Source organism: Coptis chinensis, chromosome 6 (assembly GCF_015680905.1).
Source record: "Coptis chinensis isolate HL-2020 chromosome 6, ASM1568090v1, whole genome shotgun sequence".
Classification (NCBI taxonomy): Eukaryota; Viridiplantae; Streptophyta; class Magnoliopsida; order Ranunculales; family Ranunculaceae; genus Coptis; species Coptis chinensis.
In genome coordinates this window covers 33,355,764-33,379,221 of record NC_141461.1, presented here as the reverse complement: position 1 = coordinate 33,379,221, position 23,458 = coordinate 33,355,764, and the positions used below count along the sequence as shown (strand labels likewise).

The 23,458-nt window shown below is 36.7% G+C and overlaps 1 protein-coding gene and 1 long non-coding RNA gene across 6 annotated transcripts; both read left to right on the top strand.

The window, feature by feature from the left end:
- Positions 1-5,661: 5,661 nt before the first annotated feature.
- Positions 5,662-6,956, top strand: LOC147492644 (uncharacterized). The gene is made up of 2 exons (XR_015200415.1): positions 5,662-5,735; positions 6,789-6,956. It is a non-coding gene; the product is annotated as an uncharacterized LOC147492644 (long non-coding RNA).
- Positions 6,957-8,307: 1,351 nt separating this feature from the next.
- EX1 (UvrB/UvrC domain protein (DUF3506)) lies at positions 8,308-21,880 on the top strand. 5 transcript variants are annotated; one of them, XM_086566176.1, is made up of 12 exons: positions 8,308-8,809; positions 8,980-9,096; positions 9,164-9,229; positions 13,303-13,409; positions 14,255-14,336; positions 15,239-16,012; positions 16,482-16,605; positions 16,774-16,952; positions 17,793-17,867; positions 17,946-18,038; positions 20,555-20,702; positions 21,410-21,495. In XM_086566176.1, exons 1-11 carry the CDS (start codon positions 8,339-8,341, stop codon positions 20,645-20,647), a joined length of 2,181 nt encoding a protein of 726 aa, XP_086422302.1. In that variant the 5' UTR covers positions 8,308-8,338; the 3' UTR covers positions 20,648-20,702; positions 21,410-21,495. The 5 variants fall into 5 exon arrangements, with proteins under 5 accessions (XP_086422302.1, XP_086422304.1, XP_086422303.1 ...); XM_086566175.1 differs by lacking the exon at positions 21,410-21,495 and adding an exon at positions 21,511-21,880 and having other exon boundaries at positions 8,309-8,809; XM_086566174.1 differs by having other exon boundaries at positions 8,309-8,809; positions 20,795-21,761.
- The last annotated feature ends 1,578 nt before the right edge of the window (positions 21,881-23,458 follow it).

Sequence of the window (23,458 nt, the reverse complement as noted above, 5' to 3'; positions counted from 1 at the left end):
CATAACAATGGAGACAAAGCAGTGCATATGCAGGCAGATGAGTCTCAAGGACTACCTGAGCTACTGGACCAAGATTTCCACATTGATGATTTTCATGCTGCTGGTACTATTGCTATTCTGCCGCAACCTAATCAACAAGCATGTCTCTTAAGGGCATTGCAAGTTCCAAATGCAGATCAAACACATGTGCATATGCCTTTCACTACAGAGATCATTAATGAGTTCTCAACTCCCGGATACATTGATATGGCTTTTCCAACCTTGTTTCCTTGCGGCAATGCTGATTTGAGGCAAGCTTGTCAAAGGAAAGTAAACCCGTTGCAATACTTTCAATATTTGATGAAGTACGATGATGGTCGTTTTGCCAAAGATTCAAGATTTCGGTACTTTGCATGGAACTCTTTATCAAGGTGGCGTGCACTTGCATTGGGTGATGTTTTCGTGAGAAAGAATCCAGGAGATGCAGAGTTATCAATACAAGATATTCGAGATATGATTTCATCTGGTGACAAACAACTAGTCAATCGCATTTCTTACTTTGCAAGGAATATCCGTGGTACTCGTGCTTTTTGGTTTACAAGGTTGAAAGAGTTAACAGCCATGGTGAAACAGTTAGGTCCACCAACGATATTCTTCACACTCAGTGTTGCTGACATGCAATGGCCAGAACTATTTCACATTTTGGATCCATCTAATGCACTTGAAATGATGGTGTTGTACACCATTTTAATATATCTTGGCTATGAGTTAGGAATTATTTGAGGATCTTTACAGGTATGACATGTTGAATTATATGACTTACAGGTTGTCTCCTTTAGAAAAAAGGAGGGGACATGCAAGGTTGGTTAACGAAAATCCAAGTGTCGTCGCATGGTTCTTTCAGGCCAGGGTATCTAATTTCTTTCAGGAATATTTAAGCAATGAGTTTTCTGTGGTTGATCATTGGTACCGGTTTGAGTGGCAGAATCGTGGCAGTGGTCATATTCATGGATTTCTTTGGCTAAGAGATGCTCCAAATGTTAGTGGGATAGGTATAAGCACAGAGGTTAGATCAAATGGCATTGAATATTTTGATAGGCTTGTTTCCACTGTAAATCCAGATCCTAGCATGGATAGAAATATGCAAGAGCATCTTTGTGCGCGTACTTTGCCACTCGAGTTGAATCTTGATACAGACGAAAATGACTATGCTTTATTGGTTAATTGGGTCATGCGACATAGCATATGTGGAAACCATTACTTACGTTTACATAAAACAACGAAACAGATGGGATGCCGCTTTAGATATCCATTTGATGTACTTGATCAATCGGAGATTGTTGAAGATCCGCCTAACAGTAATATGTTTCGGTTTATGGGGCGGCGGAATGATGAGTTAGTCTGCTCCCATAATAGAAAAATTATGCAGACTTGGCGTGCAAACATTGATTGGTCACCAGTCCTTTTGGTGCAGTCTGTAGTAAATTACATTGCTAAGTATGCTTCAAAATCTGAGCCTGCATCAAAGAGTTTCAAAGAAACTTTACGAGAAATTATTGAAGATCTTCGTCGTCCATGTCAGAATGCAAAATCTGCTTTCAAGCGATTGCTTATGAAAAGTGTATCCGAAAGAGATATTTCTGTCCAAGAAGTAAGTCATTTGTTAATGGGGTACCCATTGGTACGATCATCAAGAAAGTTTGTCCTTTTAAATATAAGTGAAAAGAGCATGTTAGCATCAACTTTATGTTGTAGAAGAGGGGACGAAGATGAAGAGATTGTTGGAACAGACCCAAGCTTTGTAGGAAGATATATGCAATGACCTCCTTGCTATGAAAATACATCCCTCCTCGATATGGCGAAAAGACACTACTTTGATCGGAAGGGTTGGCACACTTCTCGAGCTAATGCAATTGTGCGTTTGGTTCCACAACTGGATGGTGACATCCTACCAAACACTGAAAAATGGGAATCATTTTGTCGTCAACAAATCTTGATTCATCACCCTTTTCGGACTCTGAAAGAAGCAAAAGGGGATTTCATACTATGGTCAGAATGGTACATGGACTTGGGCTTCGGAGAACACCTATCAATAATTCTTCCTGAACCTATTGATGAAGAATTCGAAGATGATATTGAGATAGAGAATGATATGGAAAACATGTTTCGAGATGAATGGATGATGGCAGCAGCAATGGGGCCTTTGTTTGTCCCTGGGGAAAATGTCAAATTAGGAAGGCGAGACTTTGATATTTCACACAATTGGGCTGAAGGTTTATATCGATATCCAAACATGGAGAGTGAAAGAAAATTTGTGCATACTTTGCGTAGTGGAGAAGAAGTTAACATTGAACCTCTTATTGTAACCCTTGATGAACTGTCTCTTGAACAAAGAGTGGCACATGATATGGTTATTCGAGCACTAGAATGTCGAGCATGCATTCGTATATATGATAGTTTGTGGTGGTGCAGGCACGGGGAAGTCCACTCTCATAAATGCAATTGTGCATTCAATTACTGGATTTTTTAGATCAACCAAAGCAGTACGTGTCATGGCTCTAACTGGAGTCGCTGCTTTTAATATTGGAGGTGCAACCATACACCATGAACTCGCCATCAGAACTGAACAAAGAACTGAACAAAATGCTTCAAAAAAATGTAAATCTTTTGAAGGTGATCAATGTTAGCGTATGCAAGAGGACTTTAAAGACACCAAACTCATCATTATTGATGAATATAGCATGGTCAGAACATCTATGCTTGCGAATATTGACCGTCGTTGTCGAGATATTTTTGGGCCTAATGAGCCATTTGGTAATGTCTCTATTCTCCTTGTTGGTGATATGCGTCAGTTACCTCCTGTATGCGATAGGACATTGTATAAAGGAGGTGGGAGTCCTCAGCAACTATATGGTGGACTTATGTACACTTTTTTTTGATAAATGTGTTCGGTTGTCTCATATATTTCGACAAGCAGGGGATAGGCAAGTATTGTTCCGAGAAGCATTGATGAGACTCAGTGATGGAACATCCATGATCGATGACTGGAAATTATTTCTAACTAGATACTTTTCCTCGCTCAGTGCGGAAGAAATTAACACCTTCAAATATGCTTTGCGTCTATTTCCGACCAAGCAAGCTGCACATGATTACAATCTCAATCGACTGATTGAGCTTGGAAAACCTGTTGCTCGAATTGTATCAAAAAATAATTGTGATACTGCTTCCAGGGCTTTATCTAATGATGTGAAAGGCTTGGAAAAAGTTTTGTGTTTATCAGTTGGTGCACGTGTTATGCTTCGATCAAACCTTCCCACACACAATGGTCTGGTTAATGGTGCAATGGGCATTGTTGTGGACATTGTCTATGCAAATGGTTGCAAATCACCAGAAGATATTCCTCTTGCGGTCATGGTTAACTTTGATAACTACCGTGGTCCTAAGTTTCGTCCAGATTCTAATATAATACCAATTGCTCTACAAACAACTCATTGGAAGACAAATGATACTTCATGCCAAAGAACTCAAATTCCTCTAGTTTTATGTTGGGCTATAACAATTCATAAAAGTCAAAGGCTCACTCTTGATCAGGCTGTGATAGATATTGGTGAAAAAGAAAGCCTCGGTTTGACATTTGTTGCTTTGTCACGTACTAGAAAGTTGTGTGATCTAGCATTTAGCCCTATGTTCACTTTAGATAGGCTGCAAAGAATTGGAAGATGTGTTGGTCTTAAAGGTCGATTACAAAAGGAGAGTCGTTTGCTCCACATGTCAACTACAAGCATTAGTTGAAACTACACTTATCTTGAGATTTTTTTTATATTCTCGGTATGTTAATTCGTGATTGCATTTTATAGTTGATTCATCTATATGTACCTTTAAACTAATGCCTAAAGTTAGACAAAATATGTTTCTTATAATACATATTTTGTATACTTTGGGATAAAATTATAATATATCACTGATGCAAAATTGTTATGTGACTGACAGGTATGTGTTCGATGTATCTTGAGACTGTTTGGTGTTTCTGGACGTGTTTATTCGTGCTCATTGCTTTCGTCATCGTATTTGTATTCAGTTCTTGAAAAATCATACTCGTCTCATGATTCAGATACTTGGCGTCCCTCTCTTGGCCGAAATCACCTTATTATTGCGGTGTTTGTTTAGGCATATTGCGGTTTTGTCACACTTATGGGAAAGTAAAAGATCAGGTTTTGAGTTCACAGTGTCAATTACTGAGATGGTAAAGAAAGAGTGTCATGAGATTGAAATCTTTTGTTTTGAGATCTTCGTACCGCCAATTATTTCTGCAAACGAGAATGTTATATGGTAATATTAGTTTATCTTCTGCATTTAAGTCGTAATGATGGTGATATACGTATTGAAAGATTTGTTCATTTGTAATTCAGGTTGTGCATGAAAAAAACAAGTACGGTCCGAGCTTTGGTGCCAAGAGGAGAAGCTTCTAGCTGAACACATTTCTTTGAAAGATGCTTTGAAAATGTCAGTGACAGATTCACTCGAGACCTTGTTGGTAAGAACCCCATTGTATGTTATTGTTAGAGAAGATACTGATTTTCATTTTGTAGGTTAAACCGTTAAACTAATAAAATACTCCTTAATGGAAAGATCCAATCAAACATTGCCAGAGAAAGAAGGGATGTTAAAAAATTGATAAAATTGGCCGTGTATCGCTAGAAGAGAAGAATTTATTTACTGATCAAGAAGGGATGTGCATAACTATCATATTTATCCCTTAAAATTTGACAATTTCCAGACTGGTAAATATGCACTTGGCTCTTTCCATATTTGTTTGACATACACTCAAACTAAAGCATCATCATGGCTTATGGGTTGTCAGGACAGGAACCAAGATTTCAAGAGAAGAAAAACAGGCATGTTTGCGTGCCTTACTTTCTAAATGAAATGCGAATTACTTTTCTTTTCACTTTTACTTCTCAGTTGTAGTTTTTCTGGTACTTTCGTTCTTTGCTTTATTACTCATGCTGCATATAGTTTATGCTTTGATTGCCAAAAGAAGCTTGGATACAACCTGATGAATGTACTCTAGTAATATCTTTTGGCCCCATGATTTTTATAAACCAGATAAACATTGTTCATATACAATGTATCAATCATGAAATCATAAAGAGATTTATTATAATTATTATTATCATTATTACTATTATGGTTTATTTATTTTATTTTATTTTTATTTTTGGGACAAATGGGTAGGCAAAAACAAGTCTTTTTGTATGTCTGATCCATCAACAGTTGGTATTGTTAATTGTTTACCTTCTGGGCCTATTATAAACAGCTTGAAACACAATAATGATTCTTCTACGGAGGCGATGAAGCGATGTACAAAGGGCTGGAATGCTCTGAGGATGCTAGTGGTGAAGTAGGGTCACAATGGACACATCGCTTAATGGTTTGCAAGACGGTGAGAGCTTCAATTCAAAGACCGAGAAGGTATTCCTATTTGCTCCTATAGTATCTCTGTGGATAGTGCTGTCACTTGTCGGTGTAATTTTGCCAACATAGAAAATGAACATTAGTTTTTATAAGATCACCATGATTCAAATCCTCTGTACTGCATCCATGTTACGCGTTGGGATACACTCTAATTTATCCTCCTTCAACAATTTCGCATCCCGTCTTATTTTGGTTTGTATCTATTCCAGGTCAAAGAACCATGCTGCTTGACGTGTCATTGCTATAGAACGCCTATTTATGTAGGTGGGAGATACTTGAAGGTATTTCACTTCTCATTCGTTAGCCACATATTTGTTGTTTGTGTGCCTTGTCAAGGTATCTAAAGGTTAAGAATGCATGTTGATCGGTTGACAACAGAATGTGTAGGCTATGGTTTGTAAAACTAGAAACACACAACTATGAGGATTGTCTTAAAATTAAAAGCAAGAAATCCAAAAGAAATAGAAAAGTGTTAAACTGAAGTTTCCTTGATTTATGTTTTCTTCTCTAAACTTAACGATACACAGATACCCAATGAAGAGATATGATCATACAGATGAAAATTCACATCATAAAAGGAAAATGCCGAAGTAATCGAAACACGCATTTATATTGCAAAAGTCGCCTTTATCCATTTTGGGTCTTTGTGCTAAAAGTGTTTTAACTAGGATAAGGCTTTAAAAGTCAGGAGTTTGAACCATCAACGAATCGAAACTTAAAAATAAGTAGATTAATAAGGAATCTAGATGGTTAATCCATAACCTTGGGTGAAGGAATAAGATGTGTTCACTTGTTTATGTTAACTTCAGAGATGATGATGATGTGTAACCTGTGATGATGACCATAATAAGTCTTTGTCGCGAGAATATGTTGGTCGCGGTACTTTGGAGTTCGTATTCTAGGGAGGGTAAGATTATCATTAATATATCATGTGTTGTTACTTGTCCTGTCTCTTAAAGTATGTGGTTTACTTTTCGCGTGGATCCTAATGTATTTTGGGTGTATTTGTTGAGCTGACTCACTTGTTTGAGCATATTTTTAAACGAGAACAATAACTCATTGGTGTGGTGGGGTTCGAACCCTAGACCTCCGGTATCATCACCCAAAAGTTTTACCAACTTTGCTAGTTTGCACTTACAATATTTCTTGTTATCTAGTTAGATAAGCAATATGTATATTATATTTGCTTAAGTTCAATTTTACATTTGCGGTTAAGCCTACAATTATCTTACTTTTACTTTTGAAGTAATGTTTGTCATTACCTTGAAGAATGGTTTTTTTTTATTACTTTGGTAAAGTTGATGTTTTTTTTTTTTTTTTTTAAATCTGTGTAGGGACTCGACAAATACGAACCATGAAGAACATTTTTTGACACTTGCTGCATATGTTTTGGTGCAACTGCAGAGTGAGAGCTCTGTAATGAAACAATTTGTAAAGTTTTACGCGTATTTTGTTGTATGTATTATCTTTTTGAACTTATAAAATGTAAATTGTTATGTACTTTTGTGGAAGGATGGTGTTGTACATCTTAGTTTTTTGTAAAAGTCGAAAGCAGGTATGACGTGGAGATATGATTTAATGTTGAAATTGCAAAGGAGGCTCTGTCAAAATTTTGGATGGTGTTGTACATCTTAGTTTGTTGTATGTATTATGTTTTTGGATGGTGTTTTACAAGTATAACGTGGTGATATGATTTAATGTTGAAATTACAGAGAAAGTTTTGTCAAAATTTTGAATAGTGTTATACATCTTAGTTTGTTGTATATATTATGTTTTTAGAATGGTGTTTTATAGGTATAACATGGAAATATGATTTAATATTGAAATTACAAAGGAGACTATAAAAAAAATTAAAAATGGAGAAAAAACGAGGTTGATGTACAGCTAATTTGATTTTAGTCTTAGTAATGTGTTGTGATATTTGGTTGTTTTAGACTTATTTTGTTTGTTTTAGGCTTATTTTGTTAATATGTTTTTTGGAATTCTTAAATTTGTGTTATCATACGACAATTTAAGTTGTGGGACTTTTAAGTATATTGTTCTAACATAGCTTGAAAATTATGTCTGAAAATATAATATTTTGAAGGGCTACTTGAATCATAGATTATTCATGATATAGTCCAAAAAAAAAACAAAAACAAAGGAGTAATTATGTGAAATCCAATTGATTTTTTTCATTTACGAATATAAATATTAAATTCACTCTCTGTCAGAACCTTGACTGCTACTTGCATGCCATTAGAAAACTGACCTCTGTAGACAGTTCCATAGTAACCAAAGCATACTTTAAAAGAGAAATTTGACATAGACGTTTCTGAGATCCCCATGTGAAAATCGCCTCAGTTTATCTATTGCCATTTCATTTAGTAACATTTCAATGGATTCAAAGTTAGCATTGGCCTCTTCTTTTTAAAAATTCACAGCTTTGAAATTGTCAATCACTTTCCTATTAATAGAAGATAGTATTTCAATATTTTAACTAAACATGGTTACGTGGTTTGCCTAATTTTTTATCTTAACATTTTGAGTTTTTTTCAAAGTCTTTTAATTTTAGTCCAAATGTGGTGATAAAAAAAAAATTCAAAAGAAAATTTATAATTAAATAATAATTAATTTAACGAGTGACATTTTTATAATTAATTAAATTAAAAAATATAATTTATAATAATTATAATTAACGAAGTGCTATGCTCCGCTCACGCCCCACTGCAATGCAGTATACTAGTAAAATTGGGCACATATCAATGCTATTATTATCACCGATTCCTTACGAGATCTCACGGCATTTTATATCATTGGAGCAAATCCGACACTGATTCTTATCTAAGTTAGCACTCGTGGCCTATTTTATCTCATCTTCATATTTTTTTCCAAATAAAAAAAAATGGCTGCTCCATTCCCCACGCCATTTCAGTCCCCTTCTTCTTCTTCTTCTTCTCCCTACACAACTGACTCCTCTAAAATCCCACGTCATCATAACAACAACACCTCTTTTTTCAAAAGCCCCACTTCTTCTTCCCTTTCCCGCCACTTTCCACCACTAAAAAAATCATCTTTCCATTCTCATAGAGTGTGTTATGACACTTCTTTTCTTTGTCGATGTAGTAGTTATGAGGGTACTTCTGGTAACAATAATGACAAGACTTGGAACTCTCAGTTTGGAGATGTTGTGAAAAGTGTTGTGAAGAAGATTGAAGATTATTTGAACAGGAGTAATGATGTTGGAGTGAGTTTGGAAGAGAAGGTGAAGGAGAAAGAAGAAGAAGAAGTTGACGATGATGAATGGGATTGGGAAAGGTGGAAGAAGCATTTTGTACAAGTCGAAGAGCAGGAGAAAATTGTTTCCGTTTTAAAGGTTTATGATTCACAATCACCCCTTTACTCAATTTTGTTAATAAATCACAATGATGCCAACATATAGGTAGATGTGTTGTGACATTCGTGATATGCTGCTGCTTGTCTCTTTCAACAAATTTGTCTTTTCTAGAACATTTTATGCTGATGGTGTTTTGGTTTTACCAACAGTCCCAACTAGGTGATGCTGTTTATAGAGAAGAATATGAATATGCTGCAAAACTGAAGGTGGCAATTGCAGCAGCAACCGCAAATGATACCCTTGGAAGAGTGATTAATCATTTCAATGTAGGATCCTCTCTCTCTCCTCTTTTATCTTTTGCGGAGCTTGTCGTGATATACTTTGTTGTTGCAGAGAGCCATAGAGGAAGGACGTTACCAGGATGCTGCTTTTTATAGAGATCATGCTGGTGCTGGATTGGTGAGTTATTTTATGATGTCAATGTCTTTTACGAATACAATGCACATGCTGATATGCATGTTATACTTTGCATAGTTGTCATATGTTTTTCTCGTGTCTGCATATGTGGACCAATGGATTTTTCTTACAATTAAACATGAGGCTATTATCTAACTTCAAAATCAGAATTTGTCTAGTTTCTCTTTTATAGATGTGTATACGTGAATGGTATGTTTATCATAACTGTCGTAGCAAGTTCGCCTCCTGTTATATGTCAAGACTAGTGGCTTCTCGTGTCTTTTGGCAACAATACCTCGGTGCCCCCATGAAAGCCATGCCTTGGCCCCACTCCGCTCTCCCGTGAGGGCGTGCCTTTGGAACAATGCCTCGGCCCGCCCACGATGATTATGCCTGCGACACAATTCTGCTCACTTATGAAAGCGTAAAAACACTTTAAAAGAAATGATAGGTGTTTTGTTCATCTCTGGTCTCAATGGAAAGGTCTAGGCGCGAGTGTTCCTTATTTTGTAATGTATATTATACTTTTCCTTTAAAGAGTTGACTTTTGGATCAAAAGGTATTATACTTTGAAAGTTGAAAATGAACCAGTAATTCTTTCAACCACGTGTAACACTTGTTCCTTTTTCTGCCAATGTTTGTTACATATCAAAGCCTCTGTATTTACATTTGCGAGTTGTGACATTGTATGGTTAACAAGTTGAACCCGAAGATGTAAACATAGGAGCAATAGATTAAAAGTTGTAGTTTTTAGTTACTATATATATACTGTTGGGCTACATTCAAAAGCATTTAAAGTTTGTAGTGGTGAGATGGTGTCGAGAGCGGTCAGTTCAAATAAGAAAGATCTGATTAAGGGAAATATTCATAAACCAATACGGCGAGGAGTAGATACTGGAATTGGGTACAAGATGGGGTGCTAGAGCGTAAGAAACAGAAGAGTTCAAAAACTGATAGAGAGGCAAGGAGGTAGAAACAGAGGGGTTGGAGTCAGAGGATAGTAGAGCTTTTTAAAGATTATGATGATAAGGAAGGAGGGGGGAAATTAAACTTGGACTTATCAAATAACATTTGGAAGGAGAGGAGAAATACAACTGGCTAGGTTATTGTAGCTAGGGTGGTGTTTGTGTTGGATGCTTCTTGTTTTGTGATGCTGTCTCATTACTGCTGTTCTGTATTGTTGGTGTTATGCCCTGTAATTTTGACCTTGGGTCTGTTTTTCAGTCTCCATTGTGGGACCCGAGTCTGTTGGGGTAGTCCTATGGGTGGTATGGGAAATGGTATAAGTACTTAGCTACTTGCTAATGAACTTTAGTGTTGCTGTAATCTAACTCTGGTTCATCAATAGTATATATTTAGTTTGTAAAAGAAAAAAAAAAAAATTTGATCGGTAAATTTGAAATTTTATTAAAATCAAAATGAAAAGTTGGTCGAGAGAACCTAGAAGTAGAAGAAAAAGGAACCTAAAAATAACAATTTAGAAATCAAATACTAGCTGAAATATGAAATTAAATAGTACCTAAAGTTGTAATTGAAAATTACTTAAATAACTTAAAAACTAAACATAATTCTTAAAATTCCTAAACATCATATAAAATATGGAAATAAATTTAAGACGCAAATTAGGGTGTTGTATTGGGTTAGAGCAAAATACTGTAAAGTTTCCATTTTGAGAATCCAACGACTTACATTTTTAATGAATCGGCCAATCGGGAATAATTGTAAATTGTTTATTGTAAGAGTTCAAAAAATTTATAGATGTATCATGGCATTATGTATATGTACAAAATATCTAATATACTATAATTACATATTTTTATTTTATATATCTTACATAATCTCATTCGTTGCAAATGCCTTTTTTATTGGCTTATGTGGTATTGTTTTGTAAAATGAAATTTACACACCTTGATTTGATATGATACTTCCCTGCCAGAGATGCTATAAAAATTCATAGATTTTATCTCTTTTTTATTAACACCTGTAATATACACTTTTCTCTTGTTAAGATGCTACAAAATTCGTAGATTTCATCTATTTTTTTGTACTAAATAAAGAAGTGGTGAAAGATGATTTTCATTAATTGCCGAAAATCCGAACTTACTAATGACGACGATGATACTTTCAAGTGTCTTGGTTTATTTCATTGGAGAAAGCCTCAATGTCATTGATATACTTCTTTGTAAGTGGCTCTGCAACGATGATAGACACAGATTGGAATCGATCATGAGAGATTTTCTATGGGACGACAACGATGATAGACACAGATTGGAATCGATCATGAGAGATTTTATATGGGACGACAACGATGATAGACACATATTTCACCTCGTGCGATGGGACAGGGTTTGCAAGCCAAAAGATGATGGAGGACTGGGTATCAGAAGTCTACGGCAGTTTAATCAAGTGCTTCTTAGTAAGTGGATCTGGAGGTTTGGGGAGGATAGAGAGAGTCTCTGGAGGAGAGTTATTGTGTCTCGGTTTGGGGAAAGAAATGGAGGCTGGGAGAGCGGGCCTGTTCATACTGCTTATGGATGTGGAATATGGAAAGGGATTCAGAAGGTCAGGAAGTTTTTTCTTAAGAACATTGGCTACAGCCTAGGTAGTGGGGATAGTATCCGCTTTTGGGAGGATGTTTGGTTGGAGGAGAGAACTCTGATGATGTCATTACCTCGGCTATATGCTCTATCTGACTCAAAGAATAAACCAGTTCGCTGGTTCATGCGGGAAGATAATGGTTTGATTGTTTGGAACCTTGGGATATATAGGGCTCTCTGTGACAGGGACATTGTTAGTGTGGCTGCACTTATAGGGAAGTTGGAACTCATTCCTAATGTGAGACCGGATATAGATAAAAGACTGTGGCTCATCAACAAGAAGGGAATCTTTTCTTGTAGATCATTTTATTCCATCCTTCATTCAACGCTTCAATGTCTAGGTATGAGAGTGTTGCATGATTTCCTGAGTCATATTATATGGTGTTCTAAAGTCCCTTTGAAAGTTGCTTTCTTTGTATGGTGTGCATCTCTAGGCAAGATTCTGACTGTGGATAATCTTAGGAAAAGGCGTATTAAAGAGATGCTTATTAATTTCTGCCCTCTGTGTTTGAGGGCTGGTGAGTCGGCCAGTCATATCATTCTTAGATGTCCTTTTTCTTGGAGTATTTGGTGTTTCTTTGTCTCGGAATCAGGTGGAATCAGGTGTTTTGTGGGTATGCTCTAAGTCAATGAAGGCTTTACTAACATCATGGCACTTGGATGTCTATTCTCATAAAGGGAGACGCGTATGGAATATGCTACTTTTTGCTATCTTATGGGGTATATGGCTAAAGAGGAATAACCGCATTTTTTAGGGGGTGTCTTTGCCTAGGGAGAAGGTGGTGTTGACCATCAAGGTGCTATTTTGCTTCTGGCTGCGCATTTATGATGAGTTCCGGACAATACCTTTTGAGAGTTATGTCTATAGATGGGAGTCCATTATGCTATGAGAACTCCCATAGAGGTTTTTCGTTTTGCTTCTTTTTCTCTGGTTTCTTTCCCCTTTGGTTCTTTTTCACCGTTCTTGTTTGTACGCATAAGGATATCTCATCCTTTTTTATTTTAATTTTAATATATACACCTTTACCGAGCAAAAAAAAGAAGAAGATATACTTCTTTGTCTTTTTCTTCTTCTCTGAGTGGCTGAGTTAGATTTTTTTGGGATTTAGTTGACCTCATTTGAGCACTTTGGAAGGTTTGTATTTGTAGTACAGACTGTTCTTTTTTTTGCTGGGTATACTTTTGGATTGCACTCTCTGTCTAATAGCTCATTTACTATAAGAAGTATGCTACGTATCAAACAATTGTTGCATTTTAGAGTTCCTGTGAAGGGTATAAATTCGTCTGTCCTGGTTTTTTAATTTCTGTATGCTCCTTTTTTAAATACTGAATAAAAGTTGTGATTGTACCTTCGATAATTTTTGGGACTTTATTTTGAAATGATATAACTTGTTTTGACTTCGAAAATGTAATGCATGGTCACGGTTACCTGTTTCATTATGTTTATAATGAAGTTAGTCTGTTACTTCTCATTTACAGATGGGCTGGTGGGCTGGCATTTCTGAAGATTCAGATGATCCTTATGGTCGGATTATTTGTATTGGCGTAGAACATGGACGATATGTGGCAAGAAGTTTTAGTCCTCGGTAAGATAAAAAGACATGACTTAGTAAAGTTCCTTAGCTATCTTAAAGTATTTTGTGAATAGACACAAGCTAATGCTACGATAAACCACTAGATGAAAGAAGCTCATGCTACGATAAGATTCAGATGAACAGTTTTTAGTTTGCATTTGTGGCGTTTTTTCTGTTGTACATAAGCTGTTTGAGCATGCAATAGTTCGTTTGGGACATTGCAAGAGTTCAATCTTTCAAGCTGATTGGATTACAAAATTGAAATATTATTTCCACATATCTTGTATTCTCATTCCTGCATATTTTATTAAGAAATAATTGGGCTATAAATAAAGGATTAAACTTTATATAGATCTTTTCACTATTTTCGAGGTATTTATAATACCAATATAGCATGTGCACAAATTCAAATAAGGTAAAGCCTTTGGAGGTTAAGTCTAATGTCTTGAGTTGAATCCCACCTTCACCAGGAATGGGGGATACTAAGGGTTTATAGTTGAAAAATAATTGCTACAAAATGATATAAAAAAGGAAAACAAAAGCCTTGGGAGGTTTTTCTATGAGGTTGGGCCCAAGACTTTCACTGCTATAAAATAATTAAAAAAATGAAAATAAAAGCAAATGAACATTCAGAAGATTAATAAATAAGTTTATATATCTCTGGCTGCCTGGCAATTCATAGTTTAAGGGACTATGTTTGTTAGTTTGGTCATGTCAGAAGGATCTAGTTGTAAATTGGACTAGAGATGTGTTCAGTGACAATTTGTCATTCAGTGCTGACTGCTTGTTATGTCTGTGAGTGTTAAGTGTAACATATTATGAAGGGTGAAATACTTACTCTCACACTACCTTCTTAGGCATCTTGCTACAGCTGCTCCTGGAGTTCCCCTGTTTGAAATCTTCATTACCATGGGCTCCAAAGGCGAATATAAGCAGCAGGTATATGTCATACTCCTAGGATATCCTGATAATATATCGAGGATTACTGACATATGATTGTATGAAACTGTGAGCCAACTTTAAGTTTTTGCCCCTCTGTTTCTGCATTTTTTTTTAATTATTTTTTTTGTTAATTGTGTGCTCTGAACATTATATTTGCCAAAACTTTCCTTTATGTTTTCTGTGGAAGTGTGGAGAGGTGATTCTGATCTTTGTTTACATTTCTATTATTGCATCCCATATTAAGATTGGAACGATTCCACTTACAGGAAGAAATAACTAATGCTTGTCTCTTAATGTTTCGCTGACTGATATAGGAAAGATGTTTGCTTGATAATGTTACATCAGTCACTCAGAAAATTTGATTGCTTTACGGTTAGCAATGCTGTAATAATAAATAGATGGTGAGTGTAAACTACGGCTTTTCTTGGTTGCATCTTTTCAACTTTACGATGCATATTTTTCTCCAGTTTTGTCAAAATTTGACGTTTTGTTTTTATCCATAACATTGACACCGTATTTCAAAAAAAAAAATCCATGTTGCATTCATGGGTACATGTCGATATTGGGTACACCACATGACATGTTGAAGGTTACATACCTGATACCTCTTTATTTGGTATTTCGTCATGGCAGATACTGCAAACCTGTGTTGGGTACCGATACACACGTGAAACATGTCATTGTTACTTAGGATTTTACTATGAAAAAAATTCCTTTCATCTCTTAACTGAGAATAATTTTCTTCTCATATGTAACTTTCATGTCAAAAAGCTTTTTGTTATTCTGTGTCATGAAATTTGACTACAATTTTGTAAGACTATCATGACATAGTTGTGAATGTAATTAACCTTTGTGCTTGACGGCCAATTACATTTCTGATTTCTATTCTCTACTTGCAGGCCGTGTACCTGAAGCGAAATGGTGGAAAGTCTACGGATTCAACACCCTCTTCCAGATTATTAGATCCTAGCAGCAACACAAGCCAGTTAAATGGATCCACTGATGCGAAAAATGAGCGATCTGCTACAAGCACCGAAGATATTGAAGATAGAGATGATGATTCTGATATGGCTGAGGGACTGGCTGGTTCTCAGAATATTCTGCAAGATATGACCCCTGTTGTTAAGGTCACGGTCTTGAAAGTTACAACTCCCGGAGACATAGATAAGGATCTTATATCTGAGGTAATTGAACAGATAATCGAAGATGAAGAAGATAACGATGAAGAAGAAGAGGAGGAAGAAGAGGAAGAAGAAGATGACGAGGAAAAAGATGTGGAGCTGGAGATTATAGACACTGATGACGATAATGTTGTCAAAGCTGAGAATCACCAAGACGAAGACGAGATTGAAGTAGATGCTGGAGATGCAGATAGTGTTAGTGGCAAAGATCGAAGTCAAATGGCAGTTAAATTTGTAATTGGTGGCCGTCTACCTAAACCATCCAGCAATAGACATGCTAAGACATTTCTTCGAGTGCCGGCCAGGTTAGAGCGGAAGGATCGTGTATCATTTTCATTTTCTGTTGAAAAAGATGAAAAACAAATTGAAGTTGGTCGTAAAGGGATTGCTTCACCAGACAAAACTGCTGCACTTCAAGGTCAACGTAGTATTAACCATGTCATGTCTGATCTCGCTAAGTTTGCCCTCAATCGTGAGAAGATACCCATGAAGGTTTAATTCTACCCGTACTTTTCAAATGGGTTCATCACTTCATGTATTATTCTGCAGTCATTTATCATGATCATCTTCACATTATCTCGAACATCACTTACTGCAGTATCATTAGTATATGATTGTATCATGAAATGACTCTTTGATATTTTCGATTAAGAAGAAACCATGTCAATGATTTGGATAACTTGCTAAAGAATGGCCATCTGTTCTTCTGCAAGAATAATACGAAAAAATATTTTTTTTGTCCAAGCACCTGAAGAATTGATATTATTATGGATGTGTGATTGTGTGTTCACTAGTTATAGTTTTCAGACGTAGTAAACCTAGCTAACCACGTGTTTATCTTTAATTTATATCTCGACCCCAAACCAAAAAAAAACACTTTGGTTTTTTCTTAAGAGTTTGACTATCTAATTTACTTTTGTGTTTGCTTCTTTTCATCTCACTTCTTTTTATCATTTTGCAGGTGCTTAAGGATGTAGAAGAATTGATAAGTCTCACCCTTAGTCAAGCTAAAAATCGTCAACCTCTATCTGGAACCACAAGTTTTAATCGTATTGAGATACCAGAAACTCCAGATCTTCTCAATGGTGATTTTACTGACCTGTTTGATTTAAAACATGCTGAATGTCCTGAGTAGTTTTGTTATAGTACCGGTGCATTTTCTATACATTTAAATAATTATTCACATGTTTATATGTTGGCATCGAGTCAAACGTTACTGTAGCATTTATTTTTGGACATCTCTTCTGGATTAGGATTATACATTGGTGCACATGGTGCACAAGAGCTTTACACCTCAGAAGTCATTCATCTGAGCCGGAAATTTGGTCAGTGGCAAGAGGATGGTGTGAATCAGAAGCGTTCCAATTTGGAATTTTACGAATATGTGGAGGCCTTAAAGTTAACAGGAGATCCTCGCGTTCCAGCTGGTCAGGTGAATTTGTATGTCTACTAGATAGGACATTGTACAAGTTCACTATACTGCAGCCCTTGAACGGATTTGTTTGGTTGTAACTCCTTGCCTATATGTAGTTATTTGTAGCAATGTAAATTTCACAAAATGTTCAATTGCATGAGATCTGGTCAGTTTTCTTTGGAGTTAATAACGCTCTCTGTTTACAAAAAAGTACATATACTTCTGCCTGCCCTGAGTTGGAGAGTGATCATAATGGTGTCATGTGAAGGTTAAATATATGAAATCAAGTAATACATGTTTCTGTGACTGATAGAAACATGTAGGTGGGGCTGTCAGCTTCTATATATTCAAAGGCCATACCCCTGGATGGTGACTATGCATTTAAGGCGATGGTCAACACCTTCTGGATGAACAGGACAGGCAGAGTATTGTAGCCAATGTCGGGGGAGAATTGACGAGATTGCGGGTGTCAATTTGGCACCTGGGCATAAATTGTGTTTCTAAATTCAAATGGTTCCCAGAATGTCATGTTTTGCATTTGGGTTTCTAGTCTCTTGGAATTTATAGTGTCATTGTGCTCTTCAATTTTGACACATATTTGACTGGTTTTGGGGTGAAGATAGATCAAGAGATTGTAATAAGAGTATTGTCCTCTCTGTATGGTTACTTTGAAATTTCCTTCTTTATATTGGAGTAAGGTTGTCTCTTCTTTTCCTCCTGTTTTTTTTCTTTGTTATTATTAATTTTACCTTTCTACCTTATTTTTGTCTTCTTCTTTCCCTATTATTGACTTACTGTTATCTTTTTATTACTTTTGCTTCCCAAAATTTCACAATAGATGTATTTAAAATTTTTCAGGTAGCATTCCGCGCAAAGGTTGGCAAACAATATCAGCTACCTCATAAAGGGATTATCCCTGAAGAATTTGGAGTGGTAATTGTTAACTTGTAAGAAGTAATTATGCTCTCCTTTTTATTTCCTTCCCTCAAGATTATTATATGATTTGCTCAGGTTGCCCGATATAAAGGACAAGGCAGGCTTGCTGAATCAGGGTTCAAGAGTCCACGATGGGTTGATGGTGAACTTGTCATCCTAGATGGAAAGGTTTGATTATATCTTCTACTTATTAGTCCTACGCTACAGATTTTACTGTGAGTGATCTCAAGGACTGCCTTGAGGCCCAGACCATTATCTAGGCTTCTAAACAAGAGTAACAGAAAATTTAGGGAAAATTACCTCTCCCATAGAGATTTGATGAGAATGAACATTTTACTTCTCACATACCTTCTGGAAGTTAGCATTTTTAGCGACATGCTATGATGGTACTGAAAACTTGAAGGGGTGATTTTCTTTTTATTATTTATTTATTTAAAACATTGCTTATTTCATTCACGTATTCCAGTTCGCCAAAGTAAAAAGGCCCCCGTTGGTATGATAGTGGCGACGACTAGGTGGATAATAACAACGATACCCCTTGGACATAGGGGAATACCCTAGAAAGACACCGAATGGATTTATCATCCAATTTGGTCCGCATAGGACTCTTATCATGAACATAGCAAACACAGCCAAACACCCGGGGGATAATGGGAAACATAACACGACTGGGGTATACAACCTGAAGAGGGGCCTTACCATTAAGAACTCTACTAGGTGTGCAGTTTCAAAGATAAGCAACGGTAAGAACCGCATAATGCCAGTAGAACTGAGGAACATGCATACCTTGCAACAAACACCGAACTACATCCATAAGACTCCGATTTTTTCTTTCAGCAACAGCATTTTGCTCTGGTGTATAAGGACAGGTCAGTTGCTGAAGGATACCCTATTGGTTAAGACCGGCTACAAATTCGTTGGAAACATACTCCTTCACGTTATCAGACCGAAGTCCGCGAACCACGATATTGAACTGAGTTTTAATGAGCTGGAGAAATTGAGTGAAAACAGGGAAAACCCTAGATTTTCTGCGAAGTAAATAGATCAAGTACACCGAGTATGGTCATCTATAAAAGTCACGTAGTACCTATGGCCAGAGAGGGTATTTACAGGAGAAGGGCCCCAAACATCTATATGAATTACATCAAACATACAAGGAGATCTAGAAATGCGAGGAATATAAAAATTACGCACATGTTTAGACAAAAAACGAGTATCACAATGAAAAAGAGTATTTGTGCATGCTTTTATTAATTCAGGAAATAAAGTACATAGATACTTAAAGTTGACATGGCCCAACCAAGCGTGCCAACTTTTCAAAGACTCAGCAAAAAACAAATAACAGCCACCACCCTAGCCGCCACCACCCCCTTCCTTCTTCATGGCCCGGGAAGCGATGCATGTTGCTCCTGACCTGTGCCATTGAGCTGTGAGCATCGTGTGCTGCTTGTGCCGTTTGCTGCCTGTCGCCTATGCCGCTTCTTACTGTTTTCCAGTAGGTTTCTGGCATTTATAACATTTTTCCGACAACCTATTATGGTTTCTGGCAATTTTAACATTTTTCTCGCATCAAGGTATTATCCTTTGCCTTCTTTCTAGTTCACACGTTCCATATTGCTCCTATTATTGTATTGGGTATTGCACTATATCCCTTATCATGACGGATAAAGACTATAAAGGCTCTGATACCATGTAGAAAGAGAGGCAGTAAAAGTTAGGTCTCAAAGTGAGACCCATCCTCTATTTATAATAACAGAGTTACAATGTACATAGGTTCGGCCCAAGTATGGGACTAAACAGAAATATAGAACTAATATTACAATAGGAAGATTGGTGGTTGATGTTGGGACCATTGGTTTTGGACTTCCTGAGACTCCGCTATCTTAGCCTCTAATAATCACCCATTCAGATCTCGTGTAGGACCCATTCAGATCTCTTGTAGGTAGTTAATTGTCACCTTTGTAAATCTGGGAATTGACAATGCCACGAGAGATAGGATACTGCGACTATTGGTGCTCTCTTGGATAGGGTCAGAAATATTCTTGTTGTGACACAGAAAATGGCTATTGTCTATGGACTAGTGGCAAAAATGGGAGAGATTCTCTTTGGAGTCCTATGTGATGTCTTTTTCTTTTGGTTGTCTGTTGCACAGAATGAAGTTCTTACCATTGATAATTTTATTAGGATGAGGAAAATTATTATTAATTTCTATACTTTGCTGTCAGCTCAGGAATCATTACTCACTCTCTCATTTATTGCCTGTATTTGTGGGAGGTTTGGTGTTAGTTTATCCGATAGTCAGGACTCCGGTGTGATCTAAGTCGATTATAATCATAAATATGTGTAAAGAATATATGATTTTTCCTCTTGCTATTGTTCCTCGTTTTATGTGTGTATATGTATTCTTGTTGGAGAGGGTAGGAGGGAGGGGATCAACCTTCTAAAGATTAACTCTCACTGTCAGCCTAGTCTCTATTCAGTACTTTTTTTGATCGGTAGAACTTTTATTCCCTAGTCGTGTGAAGGCGGGATTCGAACCCAAGACCTTGAGTCCAACCTCCGAAGTCTTAACCAGTAGGCCACTGGTCTCTATTCAGTATTTTGTATTCACATTCTTTCTTCCCGCATTTTCTGGAGTACTGATAGTGAGTTGCTTCATTTATTATTTTATTTCAATTTTACAGTACATCAAAGGGGGACCAGTTGTTGGATTTGTGTATTGGGCTCCTGGTTATCATTTCTTGGTTTTCTACAATCGATTGAGGCTACCGGAATAGACTTACGTCATACATGAGGTTCAAGCATAGTTGCTCTTTTTTCCAATTTTGTATGGTAAGTTGTTCTGTCTTGAACAGGGTTACTTTACCTATTCTAAGCACATCAAATTATGAAACTTCGAATCAATTGTACTATTGTTTTTGCAGCTTAATAATCCCTCTCGTGTCTGACAAGTAACCCAATGCGATTAGTGGGAGTCACGCAAACCATTTAGAAACACTTCTTTTTAGTTAGGCACATGTCTGGGAGTAGTTCTTCGGAAAAAAAACAATTAATGATGTCTTCTATTGTCGGCTTCTGAGAGAGTAAATATGTATTCAAGACACTTGTTGGGCCGTTCTGTTAGTTGAGTTACAATCAAGGATCATTTTTTACTTGTCAGTTTGAACAAGTGGCGAAAAGAATACGGTGAAGAGGTTGAAAGCAGACACATTGAAACACTATTATATTGTTGAATCCGACGTATGTCAAGGAATTTTAGCTTTTGGCTCTGTCATTATTGTATTAATTTAAGAAGTTCACAGATTTTTCTCCAGAGTAAACGTGTCTGCACCCTCTCTCTCTCTCTCTCTCTCTCTCTGCTCATCACACTTTTTAAACTGTAAAATAGGCACTTGAGGGTTTTGGAAATAAAATGTACACCTCTATCTCAATAGTTTTTCTTAGCTCTGCTATGTAAGTTGAGATGGGATGGGATTGGCTAGTCTTCCTAGCAGTTGTGAAATTTGTAAAAGTTCGAACTGTAACATTCTGCTCTGCAGTTGTACAATATCGTGGTAATCTTTAGTTGGAGGCTCTCTAGTTGATGATTCATCTATGAATAAAGGAGATCTCCGTTGTTTCTTTTCTTCGAGTTTTGCAGCGAAAGAAGTGATCGTGGCTACAAATATATAGCTGCTGTGTATGACCGGCTGGCTGGACCAATTGATATTTAGCACAGAATTTCAAAGCTTGAGTTGCAAGAAATTCAGCCCGTTCTGTTATTTCACACAACAGTTTTGTGTATATAATTGCTGACATCGTTAGGCCAACTGGTTTACTTCATTCACTTGTATGATGCATCTCTTTAAATATCTACCCCTGGTTTATAGGAAGTCCTCTTATCATTTTGTATCTGCAGCGGACAAAGGTATTACCACTTAACTAAAGACCCCGTACAATAATACTCGTATGGATTACTTCTGGGATTGGTCATACGAAATGTGATTATTAAGTAATCATCTTCAGTAACCTTATTATTGTTGAATACCAAAACCTTTCTTATTACTGAACAATATATTATGGATCCTTCCAAGCACAATTGTTGGTTGACTTTATTAGAAGAAAACCTTAAAGCGGACACAAAGGATGGGGGCTCTTGACCCTGATCCTAGGGATTTAGTACCTTCTTTCTTCTGGGAGAAACAAGGCTTTAGATATGGCTAACTTGGAAGTTTCTTCACTAGTTGTGATTGGTTATCAGCATCTCCTCCAACTGATGGATGGATTGAAAGAACATTAGAAGTAGTAATGTTAGTATGTTTGTCAAAATTTGTTCTGAGATTTTGGATATGAAGCCGTCGAAATTGATTACAAAACTTCTGCAAATGTGACAGTGCTATATCAGTATTTCGGTTATTTCCCAGACCTTACAGATAGTCATGGAGAGGTAAAGCTTAGTGAGATATTCGACACCTTAGTGCCCTATCCACAATTTGTACAACTCTTTCTTTAAAACATTCGGATTTCGGAGGTAACTTAATTTCGTTTTTTTTTTTCACTTTTAAACGAGATCAAATAAAGACTGAAAACTGGAGAGTTCATACTTGAGACCCACTACTAGAGATCATAGTATCTGTTTGTCACTGCAAATTTGTATGCTTGTAGTAATTTTTTTTTTTTTTTTTTTTTGAAATATTTAGAGGGTTAAAGCAGACCCACACCAGTTACATTGAAGGACTCTAGCTAGCCTGAAGGCTTACATTGTCCGAAGGCTCATCAACCCCGAAGGGAATCTAGCCCGAAAGCTTTTGCCGATGCGTCATTTTGAGTAGACCCAACCGCCTCCATCTTGTCAATGAAGACTTAGCTTTCGCTCTTTACTCCACCCATCGTAGCAACACCTTGTCTCTAGCTTGCAGGCTCACTTGGCCTAAAGGTCCATCACATAATTACACAAGAAATAAATCTTAACCAACACTTGGTGGCCTCTTCCATGAGAAGAGGGGTACACAACCAATTGAACTATACTTTGACTGTTAGAACTCATATAGTATTCTCTTATTATCTTTAGCTTGGTATGTCGATAATTAAGGGCATTCATGCATGGACTATCTCTCAATTGACTATTCGTCCATTCAATTATTTTATAGAACAGTACATTAAGAACTCTGTTCGATTCGAGAAAAGTTTCGGTTCTCAGCGCTTAGGACCGAGGTGCGTCCAAAGCACCTCAACACCACACATTTGTTGTCCACATCAGTAATTTCACACATAAATCATCAACAAAAAAAAAAAAAAACGAAATGTGTGGTGTCGAGGTGATTTGGACAATTGGACGCACCTTGGTCCTAATCGCTGAGGACCGAAGTCTTTTTCGTTCGATGACAGCCAGCTTATTTACCTTGTTACAATGTTACAAATTAAGAAGAACTGAGATATTCCCACATGGCCACATCCACCTTAGTTCATTCAAAATTGCATATTGAATAAAGATCTCCACTCGGGACGAGTAATTCAATAACTTGAAGACAATAAGATATGCACGTTTTGGTTTCAGGCTTCATTAGCCAATCTAACATTGTCAAAGATAAGGCTGATTGACTTCGATC